Source organism: Manis javanica, chromosome 3 (assembly GCF_040802235.1).
Source record: "Manis javanica isolate MJ-LG chromosome 3, MJ_LKY, whole genome shotgun sequence".
NCBI classification, from domain to species: domain Eukaryota; kingdom Metazoa; phylum Chordata; class Mammalia; order Pholidota; family Manidae; genus Manis; species Manis javanica.
In genome coordinates, this window is record NC_133158.1 from 36589295 (window position 1) to 36609287 (window position 19993).

General features: G+C 55.7%; 1 protein-coding gene across 9 annotated transcripts in view; it reads right to left on the reverse strand.

Moving 5' to 3' along the window:
• The window catches only part of EEFSEC (eukaryotic elongation factor, selenocysteine-tRNA specific), a 257610-nt gene that overhangs the window by 25142 nt on the left and 212475 nt on the right, over positions 1–19993 (reverse strand). For 3 of the 9 annotated variants that reach the window (XM_037023858.2, XM_073231122.1, XM_073231121.1), the window contains one exon: positions 10214–10409. The exons of 4 other annotated variants lie outside the window; for them this stretch is intronic. In XM_037023858.2, the coding sequence (XP_036879753.2) occupies positions 10216–10409 (194 nt within the window). In that variant the 3' untranslated portion in view covers positions 10214–10215. 2 more of the 9 variants (XM_073231117.1, XM_073231120.1) reach the window with 2 other exon arrangements.

The window sequence follows — 19993 nt, forward strand, 5'->3', positions numbered from 1 at the left end:
TGGCTTCTCTAGTCCTGAGGTTGGGGACAAAGTCCACACCAGGCCCTAGCATGAGTTAGCCTCGTGACCTCTCCCACTATCCACCCCTGCCCCTGGGCCAGCCATGTGGCCTTCTCACCCTTCTGTTCAGTGCCTTTCCTGCCTCAGGGCCTTTGTACAGACCCCTCCTGGTCACCCTAGTGAACGCTGAATCACAGGCCATGTAATGTTGCTTCCACAGAAGTGCATCCAGGCCCCACGAAGCCACTCTTTCCCTGCCAGACCTGCCTTCTTCCTTCACAGAGCCCATCTGTCTGGTAGCACGTGCTACTGTGGGGCTGACTACCCCTTTTGTGGACCTCCAGGAGGGCAGGAATGGAGCAATTTCTCCTGCTCTGAGTCCTCACCTGAGCCAGGGGTATAGCGTGGGGGAGGGGAACAATTTGTGAACAGCCTCAGACGCCTGAGCTGGGAGTGCAGGTGGCTCCACCAAAGCCCACGCTGGTCCTGGGCTGGCTCTAAATGCCAAGCTTGACACTGGTCGGGCCACAGGGAACTCAGCCTTCCCTTGCCTGCAGTGCACCCTTGCCTCAGAGAAGTCACCCACTGCCTGGGGCACGCCCAGCACCACAGGCTGGCTTCCAGCCACCAGCAATTCCCTTTCTAACAATAAAAAAGGTGGGCAGTCAGTGGGAGGGAGGGCCAGCATCTGGCTCCAGCTCTGTGAAGTGACCACACAGGGGCTCAGGGAGCAAGGATTAGAACCCACAGCCAAGTTACTGATGGGAAGTGGTGTCTGGCAGAAATGGGAAAGAGTAAAAACCAGGGGCCCAATTTTCAAATAAACACCCTAGTTTCCCTTCATCTCCAGCAAGAGCCCATGAGGATCCCAGCACCACCCTGTTGGCCAGGTTGGAAGGATTCTCACAAAGGCCTGATGTTTAGGGCCAGTCCCAGAGACCTCCAAGGAATCAGGCTTCAAGTCAGCTTCTGGGTGCAGAGAAAGCTGCTCAGAAAACCTGGCGATTGCATCCTTCAGTTGGCTAGAAGCTTAAGTGGGGTGAGGCCCAGGAGGGTGGGGAAAGGCCAGCAGGTCTAAGCAGCCCTGCCACCTGCCAGGCCCTGCAGATGCATGCACTTCCCAGGGCCACCTGGAGAAATACTTTCACTGCTCTGCAGAGGGGTACCGTGGCAACAGGCTGCCTGCCCTCAGACGGGCAAGAGGTGCACACGCTGTGGCACATGCAGGCTCTGGCGGCACACAGCAGGCGAAGGAGCTGAGGAGAACTGCTGGCTGGAACGGCAAGTTCTCCCGTGAAAACAGCAAGTGCCCCAACAGAGCTTGTTCGGCGTGAGATCAAGCGTGTAAGAACTCAGACACAGAAACAGTCGAACAATTTGGGACTGAGTCCTATGCAGGGAGAGCACATCCCTGACCCAGGGGCGGGTGTCACCTCCAGGGACAGCAGTGGGGGCATTTTACTGGGAATACTGTTTCTTAAAAAGACAGAGTGTGAGAGGTTTGACGCCTGTGACAGAGCGGTCATATCCATCTGATCTTGCCAGCTACAGGCTTGTCTGTTCTGTCTGAAATAGTCAAAGATTTTCAGGGTTAGAAACAAATTTTGTTTATTTTAACAAAATCAAAATACTGAGTAACAGGAGAAAGAGGAGCAGGGGACGTAAGGCCACCAAAGGTGCCCTGGTGTCTCTGCTGAGCACTGTTCCTTGAAGCCTGAGTGTCTTCATGTGTCCACTGGGATAATGACACCAGTCTCAGTCAGGTCACGAGAGCTGGCTGGGCTGGTGTGCACCTGGAGTGCTGGACACCCCCAGTGCCTGGGAATGCCAGCTGGGGTCAGGCCAGGCCTTTGGCACCTGCTCCCGCTGGTTACCTGCTATTCCCCATGCATGCCGACCTGAGACGCAGAAGCCACGGGACTCATGCGGGGCTACCCAGGAAGACAGTCACGGCGCTGTGATGGAGAAGCAGTGGGTGTCACAGGGCAACTCACCTGGGGTCAGGGAAGGGTCCCCGGGGGAAGCTCTGTGACCCCAAGGAAGGTACTTCCTTGGACCTCAGTTTCCCTTTTGTTCATGGTCTTCTAAGTAGGTCCCAGGCCACAGGCCTCTGTCTGCTACCAGGGCACACAACCCTTCTTTCTGGGGACCCCATTCTCACTATGGCCATGGTGAGAGGCCCCCGGCACAGCTCCTTGTGGATGACACAGGACCATGCCAGGGAGAGGCTGGCCAGCAGATGGTTTCTGTCCACTATGCTGGGTTTATGTTAACTGCAGATATTTTTAATGTATTGTGTTACTCCATCCATCTTTGTGAACGGTCCATCTTGTAAAATTCTTTTAATGATGTTATTTTTTCTTGCCTATCTTTATCATCTACAATTATTTATAATATTATTGTCTTTGTTTCAAACACTGGGTATAAACATTGTTGTAACAGTTCTTCAATGGGGTTCATATAATTTTTACAATTGCTTTGAAATGCTTCAATGGCCAAAGGGGGAGGAGGTTGGTTATTCGTTTGGGGAAAAAAAAGACACCCCAAAGTGCTCTCTGCTCTGGGTGAAGGTACTCCTCTGCCAGGATGGCTTCCAGGAGAGGCTGGCCTTATCAGGGGTGGGTCCCCCAAAAACTGAGGACAGCCCTGCAGTGTGGGGGCTGGCAGCAGCTAGCTGGCTGCTGGATTAGGTTTCAGGGCTGCCTTCCTCATAGACATCGGGGCAAGACCCACAAAGGCCGCCGTCGGGGTAAGACGCCAGTGAGAAAGATGGATGGCTTGTTTTCATTTTTATAGGGAGTGTCTGAAACCTCAGCTCTCACCCCTCACCTCTCTTTAACTCTCTTTTCTCCCAACTGAGCTGTTTCCCAGTCTCCTTGGCTGCCGGCTGGCCTGCTATGTGGGATGGAACGAGTGGAATGCCCATGACTGCGTGGGCAGAGCCACCCTAGCTGTGGGGTCACTGGGGGCTGTCCACAGCTGCTCCAACAGAGCTGAGTTCTGGCCTCCCTGTGGGGCTGAAATGGGGACAGCTCCTTGGAGGACTACACAGTCTGAGCTGGGCCAGCATCTGGCCTGGGCTCAGGGGCCAGAGAGAGGGCTGCCTGCACCTCTCGCCCCTGCGCCTGCTTTCTAAGGCCACTGTGAACTCTCAGGGGCTCCCATGGCAGTGTGCCGACCCTGGACCACCAGTCCCATCACTAGAGTCGAGCACACGGCAGATCCTGACCTCCTCTGCCTCAGTGCCCTCAGGGGCTCCTGGCCAGCCCACCTCCCAGCCTCCCACCAAGTCCCATGGCTCCCTTTGCCTGGCTGTGCCAGCTCACCTGCTTCCTAGGAGGCACTGAGCCCTCGGAATGCGGGGTGCACCCATCACACAGGGTCCCTGCCCTCAGAGGGCTCACAGGTAGTCCTACATCCCGCAGAGGGTGACACATCCCTTCAGGCTCTGCGAAGTGCCTTCTGCTCAGTCTCACGCGGATCTCCTCCACAGCCCCAGCCAGGAGGCGGTGAGGACCTGCTGCCCGTGACACAGCTGGCCCGCCTGGGGTCCGAGGCCTGCAGACAGGACCTGGGTCCAGACTCTGGGACCGGGACTTGGCATGGGGCCGGGCATGGAGGGATTTGTGTTGGGTGAGAGTGAGGGGGTCTCAGTGCCTTTGGACTGGGAGATGGTGTGCCATGGTCTGACCAGCAGCATCTCCTGCTTGCACAGGACTCTGGGGAGATGTGCTGACACTATGGGGATCTGAGGGTCGGGCTCAAAGAGGGGCCCAGAGCCTAGGGCAGGAACCTGAAGCAGGGAATGTTGGCCGACGTGCAAAACCAGGCCGGGCTGTGAGCCGCTCTCTTCTCCACTTGTCTCCTCCTTCTAAGCCTCTTTAGAGAGACTTGGGCTGCCATGTCCAAGTTGGCCTTACTAGCTTCAGAGAAGTGGGAATACAAACTTCATGACGCCATTTTCCATATATCAAATTAGCAAAGATAAATACCACATTGGTAGCCCGGGCTGGTGAGGTGGCGGGCAAACAGACACCCTCATCCTGTGCTGATGCATAAAATGAGGCGATAGTCTTAGAAATCACTCTGCCAAGGCCTTTCAAGAGCATTTTAAATATTTACAGTATTTTCTTTTTGAAAATCAGAACAATTCATCTTCTGAGAATCCATTTTAAGAACAATACCCTGTAATTAAACAGGGATTTATACACAAAGATGTTCCCAGCAATGTTATTTACAACAGAGGGAAGCTGGGCATGCAGTGGAGGCCTAAGTAATCTGTGGGGCAGCCTTGGGGATGACTGCTGTCACAACACCATTAAAACGCAGCTACGGAATGATGACAACGGCTGCAGCGTATGGTCAGGGGCTGTGCTGTGCACTTAGAGCTCTGAGCACCCCCTACAGAGTGACCCACTGCCCCCACTTTACAGATGAGGAAACTAAGGCTTGGACCAGCCCCGTCATTTGCCCATGATTATAGACCTGGGAAGTAACGGTACTGGGATTTGGAGTTCAGAGTCCAACTGTACTGTTTAACCCTCCTTCAAGACTAGACTTAACCCGAAAAAGAGAAAAAAAAAGCTTGCATAACAATATTAACTGAAAAAAATCAGAATGCAAGACTCTACATTCTATATCTACTACATAAAAAGAAACCTTTGCAGAGAAAAGGCAGAATCATCTGAGAATCCACCTAAGAACAATACCCTGTAATTAAACAGGGATTTACACACAAAGATGTTCCCAGCAATGTTATTACAGTGTTACAATAGAGGGAAGCTGGACATGTTACAGAGGCCAAAGTAACCTGTGGGCTGGCTCAGGTGAAAATATTAATGGTGGGACTTTGGGACTGTTTTCCTTTTCTTCAACATGTATGTTTCCTGAAAGCATTACCACTACTTTCAGGTTATAAAAATCCAGTTTGTGGTTTTGTTTCAAACCACCTAAAACATCTCATTTGGAAAGAGACACCTGGGGTCAGGCCACGGGTCCTGTAGGAGGATACGGCCCTGCTGGGAAAGGAAGAGCCTAGTGGGGTGTCCTGGAGCCACAAATCGCTGTTGGCCAGCAGGGCCAGGGCCCGCCTGAACCTGGGCGCAGAACAATAACCTCTTCCTGCCATGGGTTCTGTGGGAAAGCCTTTCCCGTTTCCCAGGAAGCAGGAATACTGCCCACTCTGCTGACTTCTGAGGCCTGGGTTGTCCAGGGCAAATGCTAACATCCTGTTTTTCCACCTCACACCCAGTGTGCCAAGGCTGACGAGAATGAATGACATTCCCCTCATGGTCAGGCAGGTCACTGTGACAGGGCAAAGAGAAGGTGTACAACAGCTGAGGGGCATGGGCCCTCCAAGGCCCGCCACACGTGCCCCTGACAGAACAGCTTACCCAGGGCTTCCTGCAGGGGCCCTGGGGACACACAGGGAGACATTCCAGGACCTCAGTTAGAGGCACCCAGGCAGACAAGGGAGGGGCCCCAACAGTCCAGAGGGCAGCTCCCACCATCCTGAGGCTGAGTGAAGTCAGGGGTAGGGAAGGCTGCTGGCAAAAGGTAACGGTAAGGACAGCCTGGCACAATGACTGGGTGCACCTGCTTGCAAAGAATACCTGCTATATCAGCTGCTTCTTGTAACAGCCCCTGGTTCCTCCCTGGGGCAGCAGGATCCACCCCTGGTGCCAGGATGAGCTATGATGCAGGGCTGGCATGTATCCAGCCATGGTACTGGTTTGGGGATGGGTGCAGTGCTCCAGCACTTTGGTGGGCTACTGGGAGAGGGGCTCTGTCTCCACTACACTGGCAACTGGGAAACCCCCCATTGGAGAGCTTGCCAGGGGGCAGTCACCTGCAGGAGGACACTGGAACTGAGCTGTGCCTGGAACACAGCACCACCGCTGGACTTTCTAAGGCACGTTACTCAACTGAGTTAAGGTTCTATTACATGTACCAGAGATTTCAACTAGTCCACTTCTTAGTCCCACCCAGTGACCATCTGGAGCATCACAGGGGCATGCCACTCATTCATTCAGTGAGTAATTACTTGTGCAGAGATGGGCAAGAAGGCCCTCTCGAATTGTTCCCAGGTCAGGACTACAACAGGGGAGATATAGCTGGGATTCAGAGCTCTCTGTGTGGTGAGTGGAGAGGTGGCCGTGGCACTGTAGGCGGCAGGCAGGGGCGGAGGATCGGAGGGGACATCTGAGCTGAGCGCAAGCAGAATGAGGGAAAGCCACAGTGGGCCACTGGAGGGCTGGAGGGTGGCAGGGGGCTGAGAGGGGCAGAGGGCGGGCTGGTGGGGTCTGATTGGGAAGGAGCTGAGCGCCATGCTGCCAGGCTAGACACTGCTCCAGACAAGAGGCGACAGTCACGGCAGCTTCCTGAGTGACAAGCGGGTTTGTGCCCAGGGTGAGAGGGACAGTAGGCTAGGACGAGTAAGCAGGGTTACGGAAGCCGCAAGAAATTAAGTGCTTTCCAAAGCGCCAGGTGCTGGAAGAGGTCATCTGAGGGTTAGTACATTACCAATCCCCAGAGACACACAAACACTACACTTCAGATGTTATCATGTGCCAATTCCCCAAGTGGTGGCAGCCTCTGTGCAAAGGAAGGGGAAGAAACTCAGATTTTAACATTTACAAGGACCCAGGCACTTCATATTCTCACTTACCCATCTCAGCCCTGAATGGGGGATGCTCCCCTTTGTTAAGTAGGAAAACTGAGGCTAAGGACATTCCTTTAGGTACCCCAGAGGTGGGGTCAAGCCCAAATTGGACCGTCTGGAATTCGCCTTGGGCTGGCTCTGAGTTCAGGCCTGCTGGAGCTGCTAGGCAAACAGGTGAACTGCCAGAGGCAGAGGGCAGAGGGCAGAGAGCCAAGACCTTGGGGAGAGACGGCTGGGCTCTGACCTCAGTCAGGGGCTCCAGAGCTGTGTGGCTTTGGGTGGGTTGCTTTCTCTCTCTGTGCTTCTGTTTCTTCATTTGTAAAATGGACATTTCAATAACTAAGTATGATAGCATCTTCCTTTGGGTTTGTTGTGAAGATTAAATGACATTTATTTAATGCAAAATACAGAACAGTGCGTGGCACGTAGTAATGACTGCCTAACTGTTTTTCATGCCTTTTTCTTTTTCTGACTCTGATCATTCACCACATCACAGATGCTGAAGAACCCACATGTCTTGGCCAACTTCTGTCATGCCCCTTACTCCGTGTGCATTTATTCAGCCCCTGTTACTGCCCGGCGCTGGAGTGGGAGTCCCCCTGAGTCCTCCCACCTCTGCTGATGCAAATTAAAGGAATCTGCATGAGAGTGAGGAACTGTCCACTGACAGAATGGTACAAATTCAAAGACTGATGCATGAGAAATGCATGTGGAAGTTCCAGGATGACTCTGAATGTTAGCTGTGATAGCAAAAATCTGACAACACGCAGGCTCCCAACAGGAGGGAGACGGGGCAGGATCTGTGGGCCAGTTACATAGAACACAGCACCACAGAACCTTGGGGAGCAAGGGGAGGGCGGCTGCCCGCCACCACAAGAGCTCCTCACGAAGGACCGCCCTAAGGGAAGCAGAAGCGCAAGCTGGGGCTGCAGGGCTGCCACATCTGAAAGGCTCACAGACAACGCTGTCACTGGCTGCTTGTCTTCCCCACGTCCAGCTTCAGACCGGGCACTCCACGTGCACAGACTCAAGCTGTCCTCCCCACCTGGATCTTTCTGGTTACCTCATCCAGAAGTGCCCCACCCCAAGGAGGGCAGGCTGGAAGGAAAGCCAGTAGGGCACATGGCAGGTGGCAGCCCCGGCCTCTGAGCCCTACACACGGGGCCACAGGAGCCCCACTAGGAACCATGGGTCCCTGACGCACTGGCAGGTGGCAGTAGCACACTCTGGCCCAGGGCTGAGCCCTGTGGCGACCTCGGTGGTTCCTGGGGACAGGAGCTGCCTGAGCGAGCCAATGGCCATCCGCAGGTCACCAAACTCAGTGGGAGCCATGGCCCAGTGACAAGGCCCCACAGGGGCTGAGGGCAAGAGCAGGGTGAGCCCAGAGCCCATGTGCCAGGCAGCAGGTGTGCTCCCTGGCCCCTGCCCGCCTGGCCCCTCCACTTGTGGAACTGTACACTCTGTTGCCTTCAGGATCAAGGCGGGGGCCTTGCAGTCAGACAACCCGGGGTCCGAACCCCAGCTCTTCCTCCACTGCACAGCTAAAGTGACCTGTGCAGGGCCTCTCAGAGACATTCGTGTGTGGGGACCAAGTGAGATGCCGGTCACGAACCCCATGCAGTGGGAAGGCTCTGCGATGGCTCCTGCTGGCACTGTGATCAATGTCAGTGACAGCACCCCCTCCCCCACCCCCCAGCTCACCCGCTGCCAGGAAGGAGCCCAGGGGAAGCTCAGAGACTTGCGGAGCAGCAGCCGGAGCCTTGTGTGAACGCTGACCTCACATGCACGACCCCAGCACGCGCGTGGGTAACCCGGGTAAGCCTGGGCGGGCTCGTTCCCTTTTCTCCTGACCACAGGCTCTCCCAGGAAGGCTGCCGGGTAGTGCGGCTGCCAAGTCAGAGGGCCATCCAAGCGTACGACTGGGAGCAAGCAATTTAACCTACTAACAGTTCCCAAGTTGGAGCGCTGTGTGAAAACTAAATAATGTACTTCATGTGAAGCGTCGAGGACAGCCTGGGCACAGCAGGGGCCGAATGTCAGGGAGCAGCGGGGGCTGTGCCAGCCGCACTCTGCCCTGCCCTCCTGGCTCTCCTGCACCCCAGCACTTGGCCAGCCACACACCCTGTAGAGGACCATGACCACCCAGCCTCCCTGAATCGTGAGAGGTGTGTCTGTTAACGTGGTGGACTCAAATCACAGGAGAACCGATGCCCAGGGAGGCTTCTGCTCCTCGCATGTGTCTCTGAAGGCCTGGGGCCCGGGGGCACAGGACCAGCTGCCGTAGCAGTCCTGGGTCCTGGAGACTACGACACAAGACTGCGCAGAACTGCCTGAGCCAAGATGCCTCCGCGACAGGATGCAGGGCCGGCTCCTGATTTCTGGGACTCTTTCTCAGGTCTTTAAGACTGCTGGCTGTTGGCCGCATTGTGGCTTTCTGGAGAGATGGACACAGAAGTTCCACTACCCGCTGCCTGAGATATTAAAACAAATAATCAGTTTCCTCTGATGACTTCATTTAGGCAGCAGAAATCCATATGGGAAAATACACCTTTTTCCTAAAGGCACAAACTGGTAAAAAAAAAACAAAAACAAAAACTGTAAAGTTTCAGAGATTCCATAACAAAGAGAAATATTTCCCAAAGAAGTTCAACTCAACTTGTAAGAATCCAGGCAAAGGTGTGTTCCTGGCACCTGCCAGGCTAGAGAAAGCCTCCTCCTCCCCTGGGAGCAGAGACGGGGCCTGTTCAGGCTGCACCCTGAGTATCCCTCCTTGGTCTGCCCCAGCAGCACTGAGTGGCCGTGGCCCCGTCCATCCACCCTGCCCCTGCCCTTCTCTCCACATGCCCACTGCCCTGGCCTTGAGGCCTTCAGTCTCGCCCTGTCCAACTGGCTGCCAGGGGAAGCCTTCTGTCCTTCCCTACACGCTGCCTACCACAGCTCCTGCCATATACCTAGACCTGGGAATCTCAACCTGGGGGCGATTTTGCCCTCCCGGGACATGTGGTGATACTTAGAGAAGTTTTTGCTGTCATGATGGGAGAGGGAGGCTGGGGGTCACTACTGGCCCAGCGGTCAGAAGCTAGGCATGCTGCTGGATACTGTACAGTGCCACTGAATGATGCAGCCTACGGTGCACAGAACAGTCCCCCACCCCTGGAACTGCCCAGGCCCCCACATGTAAGCAGGGCTGAGGCTGGGGAACCCTGACCTGACAAAGGCCAGGTGCCAAGTGTGGGGTTCAGAGCCTCAGACCTGGAATTGAAGGTGAACACTAAGGAGGCTCCCCAAGGGCTCAATTGTGGTTGACTCCATGAAAGCCTTTTGTTTGAGAAAAAGAGTTCAATTGCTTTAAAAAAATGTTCTAAAACCACCATATTAAACATACCAAATTAAATGAGTTAGTAACATAGAAAACATTTAGAACAATGTCCTACCCATTAGAATAAGCAACAAATATGCCACACTCTTTCCAGCCTCTGTGCGTTAGCACACTCTGTTCCCTCTGTCCTGAATGCCTTTGCTCCCTTTCTCTACCTGGAAAGCACCCTTCACCTTCAAGGCCAGCTCAGGACTCCTGCATCTGTGAAAGCTTCCACCGCCTTCTGGAAGGGAGCACTTCCTCCATCCTCTCCATCCCCATGGCCTGCAGGGTCCATAGCACGGTGCTTCTTACTTTCTGTAGTCATAGCTGGCAGACTGGTGCTCCCGTGGAGGGGTGGGAACCAATTCCCTGTGTTCAGGTCTGAGGCTAGTCACAGGACAGGGCCACTGTTAGAGCGAAGGGGAGGGAGAGAGAGACAGAGGGAGAGGGAGGCCTCGGCAGGCTCTGGGAGGTAGTAGCTCCTCCCCGCAGGCCCTGGCTTAGCCCCATGAGGCTGCAGGGGGGACAGACACCTGGATCTGGTGCCACACAACCAGCTCTGCCTCACTGCTGCCAGACCCTGGCCTTAACCCTGACTTCCAAAGGAACCTCCTGGTGCCCTTACTCCATGCAGGCCACAGAGGCTTGGGGCACAGCTACCAAGCCGTGGGGCCCGTAGGGGCACATGCGGGCATGTGTGGGCAAGACTGTAGCTCTATAGCCAACCTTCAAGTGGTTCAGCACACACAGAAAACAACTGAATCCACAGGAGCAAGAGCGTCCAATGCACTATTCTTTCAACTTTTCTCTATGTTTGGATTTACTAAAAATCCTGGATGGAGAAACCCTCAAAATAACCCATCTTACAGATGAGAAAACTGGGGCTCAAAAGTAAAATTCCAGCCAGGCCTCCAACTCAGGTCTGGGTGACACCAGAGCTCTGGCTGTTTTTAAGTACCTGCTTCCAACTGCCCCACGGAGGGCAGAAAATTCAAGGGTGCACAAATGGCAGCCCTGCCAGTATCTTTCAGTAAAAGCCAATTTGTTCCTGGCAGGGGCTACCTCGAGGTAGCTGGCTAAGGACTCTAATGAAATCCCAAGGACAGGTTGTTGAGATTGCCCAAGAACCAGCCCCAAACAGAGTCTATGGTGGCGACTGGGTGGCTGGGTGGGTGGGGAGAACACATTTTAAAGGGAAAGAAAACCAGTTTCATTTCAAATCCCAGAGGGAGCACACAGCCCAACAGCCCATTGTCCACAGGCCTGTTTATGGGAACACAACAATACCCTCAACCTCGGAGCTCCCTGTGGCCCCTCCCTTCAGCACCAAGACGAGTTTCACTTTTCCTCTTTGCTGGGCTTCCAGAAGCCTTTCAGCAGAAGGGCATCCATAAAAAATAAAAGCCCGCTTCCACCGGGGGCTCTGGGATCGGCTGGGCAGCTATAGGCCTCAGGGTACCTCCGGGGAAATGGGATGAGGGCTGCAGTGGGAGGAAGCGGCAGCCCTTCAAGGACCTGTACTGACACAGACACAGCAGTCTCCATTTGAGAACTGGGGGCTTTCATGTAAAAACCAGATTCTCAGTCTCTCTTGAAAACCTGGAAGATCTGATCACATTGTGGCCGTGCTGCAGCCCCGCAACCCCTGTGTGGAGCTGAGCGGGGGCTGCCCGTGGGGCTGCATGTGGCGTCACAGTCCAAGCCTCGCCTGGAGGTGGGGGCCCCCGAGAGACCTCGGCCCCATCACCCAGGGGCTCCCCGTGCCCAGCTCTCCCTGATGCACCGATCTTTTCTGCCTCAGAGTGTGACTCAGACCCTCTCCTGGTCTGGGACACCCCCACACCAACTCTGCCACAAAGACTCCTCCTCCTCTTGCAGGGCCTGGCGATGCCACTGACGTGGGAAGCCTGGCTGACCCCAGCCGCCCTGCCAGGCACTTGGATGGCACCAGGCACCTTCCTCCACAGCCTGATGTGTGCGCCAGAACACAAATGCTTGGGAGATGGTCTGTATACCGTTTGTCTTCCCAGCAGCTAAGGACTAAATTGTGTCCCCACCCAAACCCACACGTTGAAGTCCTAACCCCAGCATACCTCAGATGGGACTGTATTTGGAGATAGGGTAGGGCCCTTAAAGAGGTGACCAGGGTAAGATGGGGTCACTAATTCAATCTGACTGGCGTCCTTACAAGAAGAGGAGTTAGGACACGGGTGTGCATGGAGGGACGACCATGTGAGGACACAGGGAGAAGGCAGCCATCTGCAGCCAAGGAGAGAGGCCTCAGAGGGACCAACCCTGCCTGCACACTGATTCGTTAGCCTCCAGACTGAGAAGATAAACACTGGTTGTTTAAGCCGGCCGTCCTGTGGCCCTTGTTATGGCAGCTCCAGCAGATTCCTACCCTCGTCACACCACAGACCCCGTCAGAACAGGTCACACAGGCTTTTGCCCACTATGGTCCTTCTAGAACCTAGCACAGGCACGGAACGTAACAGGGACCCAGAAACTTACTGCTGAATAGGGGAATGATCAGCAGGAAGCTCCTGGAGCAGAGGCTTCTTCAAGCCTGTGGGCCCAGAACCCAGAGCTGCATCTGACACAGATAAGATAATATCAGCAAAGAAAGCCTGGCTGGAGGAAGGCTGAGCACGCCTGGGCCAGGTGACCGCGTGTTCTGGTCCTCTGCCATCTTTGACCTTGCAAAGTGCAGTATGCCTCAGCTAATTGGGGTCCCTAGCTATGGCTGGGCTCGGCCCAGTCCTTCTCTTCCTCCTGCCTGGGCACTGGAGTTGGTCTGGATTTCTCCTCTGCAAAACCCAGCCTCCTTGGGCTGCTGGGCGGATAGAGGGGTCCGCCTACATGGGACACACTACCTGGCGCCAAGCATTTGCATGCTTCACTAGCTCCAACCCGGGCCTGCCTGCCACCTCCTGGGATGGCTGCTGCCCTTGCTGGGGGTCCTCATGCTATGGGCCCCCAGGCTGACCACACTCCCTCTGGTCCTTGGCCCACACAGCTTCAGAACAATGTCCCTACCCATGTGTCTAGCCCTGGAGTCACTGGTTTGTGGACGTCTCAACTGGCTCGGGGAAACTGGTCCCCAAGAAACACTGGAGGAGTGTCACCAATTCCTGCAGTTTCAGCCCACACAGACAGCCCATATTTCTGGCACCTGGAGCTGCAGGGACTCAGCCCTGACAGATCTGCCAGGGAAGCCCCATCCCGCCTGCCGCCTAGTCAGTAGAGGTACATGGCTTGGGCCCGCCCTGGGCCAGCCGCAGGACCGTTGCTCACCGGTCACCTGCTCAGGCCAAGCAGACACCTGGGGGAGAAGTTTATGATTTGGCTCTGTTTTCAATCAGGAGGGAAATGCAAAATGCCTTTCAGGATCAATAAATAAGAGGAGCCCTAGTGGAAGGCCAATCTCTGCTTGGAAGGTAAATGGTTAATCTCCCGCAGGGCAGCCTGGTGTCAATGAGTGGGGCTTCAGCAGTGTTAACTTCCCACCTCGCTCCTGTGGGAGACCCTCCACTGTGGGACCCCCAGTAGACACGTGGGCTGCCCCAGGTAGAGGCGGGTGCCCAGTGGGTAAAAACATATGACCCCAGACACAGTTCACGGAGCCCATCACAGGTCAGATACAGTGGTCAGTCACAGGTTGGTGGGAATTACTGATCCGATCTCCATTCCCTCCCTGGAAATCATAATTATGGACCTTGCAGCAGCCCCTGCAGCCCTGGCCTGGCCTGCCCACCCTCCTAAACTAGGCGCTGAGAGCCAGTGATGCAGAAGGGATGGTGCTGCCCTGCTGGGTGCTTAGGCTAAGATGGGGTGCCCTAGGACCCTCCTCCCAGAGCCAATGTTTGGGACTTACTCCCGAGGCCCAGGCTCTTGTTCCCATCTCACACCACTCACTCCAGGGCCTGGCACCCGAAGAGCCTAATAAATAGCAGATGAAAGATGTGAATGGAGGCAGTGGGCCACCCCTCAGGAAACCTGGGACAGAGGTGGCGCTGTGGGCCTGCTGCGTTGGCACTTGCAGGCTCTGGGTGGCCGGCCTGAACATGAATCCTTGGGCAGAGGGCTGGTGAGGCTCTCAGAGAAGCTGGCAGGGCTTCTATGCCCTTGCTCCTGATGACCACTGCACATCTGCCTGGGGACTAGAGACAGGCAGAGACTCTGGGCTCTTACTAGCTGTGCAGCTGTGAGCAAGGACCTCAGTTTTCCCACCTGTGGAATGGGAATGGGCCCGTGATTAAGTGGAGACACTCCGTCCTTCCCAATCCCAGCCTCCTCCAATAGGAGCAATCTCAGCAGTGCTGTGGGGCCAGAAAGGAGCTCCGGGTGGTGGCTGGGGAAACAGACGCACCAGACTGGGGAAGGGGTCTGGTTTGGGCTTGAAAAATGGTAGAGAAGGGGGCCTTGGGAGAAGGCAAGGTGCGAATTCCCACCTCTGTCCCCACCTGAGAACAGAGCTCAGAGCAGGTAGGAAGGGCCAGGGCCTGAACCCCCATCCATGGCTTCTTCCACTATTTCTTCTCTCCCCTCCCCTGACCTGCTGGACTGGCCACCAGCCACAGGGTCTTAGAGAACATCACACACCTGATCCGGCGCCCCACACGCCTCCTCCTTCTCTGCCCTCCCAGTTGCTGCATGGGTAGCAGTTCCTCTGGGAAGGGAAGTCTGCCCTGACTATCTCTCAGGACGGACACCCTCCCTGCCTGGTTCCTGGCCACCCATGCATGGACAGCTGCCATGCTGGCTGGTGGTCTGTGCCTCATCTTTCCCCTCCCACGGGAAAGGCCTTGGGCAGGACTCTGTTGGGATGCTCTTGGCATCCCTGGCCCTGAGCCTCCACTGGCATGCATAGAGCTGCAAGGACTGGCCCCTGCTCCTTTCAAGTCCTCTTTAAAGAACTAGGGGCCCCAAAGCCACGTTACCAGGAGCCGGCTGTGCTGAGGGGGTCTGATAATGCTGGTGACTGGCTGAGCTGCAGGAGTTTCTGGGGAGGCCTGCAGCACACTAGGCACCAGGCTCCTTGCCCCCAGCAGGCCTGGGTTCCTCCATTTGCTATTCTAGTCGTTTGTTCCACTAAACTTTATTTACTCATTTGTGCAAGCAACATTTCCCATTCCCTGGAAAGCCATCACTTCCAGCGTGTCTTGGCCGGGGATGGTACACCGAAGCCCTGAACCCCTGGGGGTGGGCTCAGGGGGCAGAAGCCGAAGCCAGGGAGGCCCAGGGGCTCCATCAGATTGCCCACCAGAGGTGAGCAGGTACGACTCTCCCGACAACCAGCCACTCTCCCAGGGGCCACCTAGCTCCTCCCTACCCCACTGGCAGGGCTCTCACAAGCCTTCTACTCAGGGCCCACCGAGCAGAATGACCACCTGTTTCCTTCTCCCACCCAACTAGAGGGACAGAGCTGCACTTCCAAACCTCACTGCAGCCCCGTGCGTGAGGAGCACAGTATGCTGGGTTCCAATCCCAGCTCCAATGCTTTACCACTCTGCAACACTCCAGTTATGCTGCTTACTGGCCAGGCTTGGTTTCCTCATCTGTGAAATGGGGATACTCTGAGCGCTGTGGGTCTAGGTAAGAGCCTACCTTTCCGGTGGCTTTCTAGGGCCCTCCTCTGACCATTGTCATGGCTCCTGAGTGCTGGATCATCCTGAAGGACAGTAAACTGAAGTTCCTTCTGGTTTACTGAGAGTACAGTTCTATAGATTTCTTTCCTTCTTTTCTCAGCTGCCTATAAATCTATCTGGAACTAGCAGTAATTAAAAGATTATTAAAGATCACCAAAATCAGATGGTCCTAAATACAAATTAGCAGGACCCAATCTGTCTCAGGGTGTGATTGAGAATCTGGCCACCCCACAAGATCAAGTTCCTGGACTCTGGGCACATGAGGCAGGGCCCACGGACACGATGAGGCCCTTGCCGTGGCTGCTGAAGGTGGTGGTCCCCAGCCACGGCTGCTCTGGCTTCTCCCAGGAGAGCACGAGCTCCCATGACCAGTTTCCTTGGCTGTGAGTTGTGTGGCCACCTGACGAGGGCCAGCGATGCATACCGCACTAGGATGGCCACGTGGGGGCCCATCATGTGGTATGCAGGGCCTAAAGTTTTCCATGAGGAGGTTGTAAGCTCCATGGGTGCTGCGGGCCATCCACTCCATCCTGCTAAAACAGACCACACGGAATCCTTCCTACATTGGCAGGTGGAAGACAGGCCACCTACCATAAATTTGGGCCACCCAAAAAGATTTCCAAGTCTATCAAGGTACACATCACAACCTACTGGGTGACTTTAGGTTTATGAGGCATTGCTTCAGAAGATAAAATCACACACATATGTTCTTCTTCTCTCCTAGAGTCAGTAAGAAGTGACTCTTAGCTGTCATGAGGGGACAAGTTCATCCATCTTCTCACACTTGACTTTTCTCCGATTGGAAGTGATCAAGGAGTTTGTTTCCCCCTGCAAAGTATGATGTGTGGGCTGGCAGGAGCTGCCGTCCCAGCCGCCGCCATCCAGGCTGCCTCTCAGGGTGGGAGCTGGGGCCTGGGGCCTGGCCACGGAGTGGAGGGGCGAGTACAGGACAGCGGCTGCTGGGGAAGCAGTGGGAGCCCAGGCCGGGCCTCCACGCCAACTGGCTTCACAAGCCTCCTGGCACAGGGCATGTCCAACTCCACGCGGGCCCTGAGGTGCCCTGCTCACTGAAGCCCTGGCTGCTTGCTGGGGGCTGACAGGGGCAGGCGGGGGCTGCACACCCAGACACACCGTGGGCAAGGCACTCAGCCCCTCGATTCTCCAAGCCCCACCTGGGACGGAGATAATGAGACCCAGCTCATGCGGGGGGGGGGGGGTACGTGGCATGGGAGTGGCGCCCAGAGCACAGCCATGCTGTGACACGGGAGTGAGGTCTGTCTGGAGGACCCTCATCTCTGCCTGGCAACGACCTCCAACTACTCTCCCTCTGCCAGCAATGCTACCCAGTGGGTTCATGACTCCTCACAGGGCCCCCAGCCTCCCGGCCTCACAGATGGAGGTGACTTTTGGAAGGGAACACTTATGTAAATGTGGGGCTCTGCGACCTTTTACCCGGCCCCACAATTTTCTGGGAAGGCTCCTTGGGTGTCATATGTCAGGCGGGGCCAGACCTCTAGTCCCTCTGCCCTCCCAGAGTATCTTCTGGGGAAGCAGTGGGCCTAGTGTCAGGCCCCCTGTCTTAGAGGCCAGCATCTGTGACTCTATAAAATGTTCTGTTTCTATATTATGAACTTGAAGAACAAACACACTTCCTGAAATTCAAGTAGGAGTTACGAGTCACCATCAGCCAAACCCAGTCTAAAGACATGTTTAGTTCACAGTCTTCATTTTTTATCAGGAAATTTTACATAAAAATTAAATCAGATGAAATTCAATTCCTGGGCCTACACTATCATGCCTCAAGAGTCAGGAGGACCAAGAGGCAGTTCTCTAGGTTGCCACAGTTCCCACCAGTCCCTACTGTATGACACCTGGTCTCTTCAACACCTGCTTCACCCTGCTGGCATCTGGCCTTCCCTACCGAGGTGAGAGGCCGGAGACAGCACCCAGGCAAGGGGCAGGATGGGGGCACACCAGAGGATCTTGTCTGCCCTCCCTAGCTGGGTCACCTTGCAGAGCTAGCAGTGAGGCCATAGCCCCATTTGAGCCCAGCCCCATCTGCCATCTGCGGGCTGGGACAGGCCCTCGGAGCCGCTGCCTGCTCTGGAGCCTGAAACTGTGCAGTGCCAAGCCCTGGCCTTGTCCCCCGTGGTGCTTCCAACTTGCACTGGCCATGCTCTCCCTTCTTCCGCCTGGCACTGGATGTCTCGGGTTTACTGAAGACTCTTTTACAATTAAGGCACTTCAAAAAGGTTAAAAGTGAGTCTTTATGGGAGGAATCAGCAGGAAGAGACAAGCAGAAGGTGGGGGTAGGGAGTAGGGGTGGCTGGGATGAAGGAATCTGACCATTTATATTTAATAAAAAGCTTAAAAGCCACAAACAGGAAGCAGACCTATTAACAAGGCAACACTGGCCTAACAAAGGAATGTGACCTTGGGCTGACTGAAGCAGAGTCACTACAGCCCCCTCCCCTGCGCTGCCCCCCACGCCTGGGGCCTCCTCCTACATTCTGGCCTGTTTTGAAATACTCCAACTCTGAGTCTGCCTTGGGCATGAGGAAGGGGACAAGGGGAGGGTCGGCATGAGCCTCTCCGTCCCCAAAGAAGGAAACTGAAGGACACCCCTTCGCTCTGCCTGGACTAGAGGGACCCCAGCAGCCTCAGGGAGGGTGGGGCGGGGAGCTCAGGCTCACACATTGGGCCACACAGCTCTGCTCAGCCCTGCCAGTGCCCTGGGGACCAGCTCTGCACACCAGCCTGCCGGCCCACGGCCTGCATGTGCTCCCTGGGGCCCCGAGCAGGGCACTGTGGACCCCCGTCTGGCTGAGGCTGACCAGGAGCAGCTGCGGAGGAGCTTGAAGCCCGCTGTCACGGCTGGAGGCTCCCACGGTGGGGGTGGTGGTAGGGGGGATCACTGTGCCTGTCCTGAGGGAGTCTCTCCATCTGTGACCCAGCTCAGCTCCACCTGGACAAAGGCCTTGGGGTGCAGTCACACATGTGCCACAGGGAAGCAGGAGTTTGGGGACCACAGATGTCTCTCACAGGAGGGCAAATGCCACACAGGGCCCTCTGGGCTTTAGGAAGGATTTGGGAGCCAAGGGCCCTTGGCTGGGCCCCCAGGAGAGCAGAGGGCGCTGACTTGGCTGGGGAGTTGCCAGGGTGCTGGGGTTCGCCTTCCTAGTGGGAGCAGGGCACCACTCTATCTGGAGGCTTTCCTTAAGAAGTTACACACACACCAAGATCATGTGGATGACTAGATCCCACCTCCCTATAGCTTTCCAGCCCTCAGAATAAAACCACCCCTGCAGAGCACAGCAGTGCTGACATGAGGTCAGCAGTGGTTATGGGGCTTCACTGTAAAATCCTTCAGCTTTGCTGCATGTTTGAAAATTGTCGGCACACAATGCTGAGAGCTCATGGTGCACTGTGTAAATGCCCGACCACAGACACATCTGTCCTTACCCTGCAGCGGGGCCCCAACAGGCGGCCCCCACAACTCCCTGCTCGCACCTCTTCTGCCAAACCACCGCCTTGAAATGCACACCAGCTGGTCCTTACCTCTGGGTCTTGGCAGTCGTCTCCCCCAACCTGCAGAATGTTCTTCCCCTAGGTATGGGGGGCTCACTCCCACCCTTCCACCTCTACTAACTGTTCCCTCTTCAGAGAGGGCTTCCCGATCACCCAGCCCAGAACGGCACATGCAGGAATCCTCGCCCGGCCCTGCTTTATTTTTCCACGCAGCACATGGTCTAACTTACCACGTGCGCTCCCCTTGTCCCTGTCCCTTGCCGACAGCAGGACATCAGGCAAATGGGTGTAGGGAAGAGCACACGTGGCAGAAGGAATGGAGGGACTTTAGAAATCCACGAAGCCCAACAGCAAATAGGCACCCCCAAGCCCACAGCAGACAAGACCCAGCTCTGACCCAGCAGAGGCCTGCAGCTGGCATCTGCTGAGCAGGGAAGGATGTGGCAGCTCATTCTGGGGAGCCCTTCTAGCGACCAGGGCAGTGTGCCAGGCCCTTAGCGGTCTCTCTCACCAAGTCTCTTCCTCCAAGCCACCTGCTGGATCAGGACTGGTCCCCGTTTCACAGACAGGACAGGTGACAGATCCAGGGTCCCCCCAGGTGGTAACAGTGGAGCAGGAGCTCAGGCTCACACATTGGGCCAGGATCCTCTGGGAGGCCACAAGTCGGCCAGCGGCACACCGTATGGGCCGAGGTCTGTGCATTATCAGGGGCAGGCCTGGAACCCTGAGCCGAGGGGAGCCTGGAACACCTCCCCTCTTGTGTCTACATCCTGCATGGCACCTATAGGCAAGAGG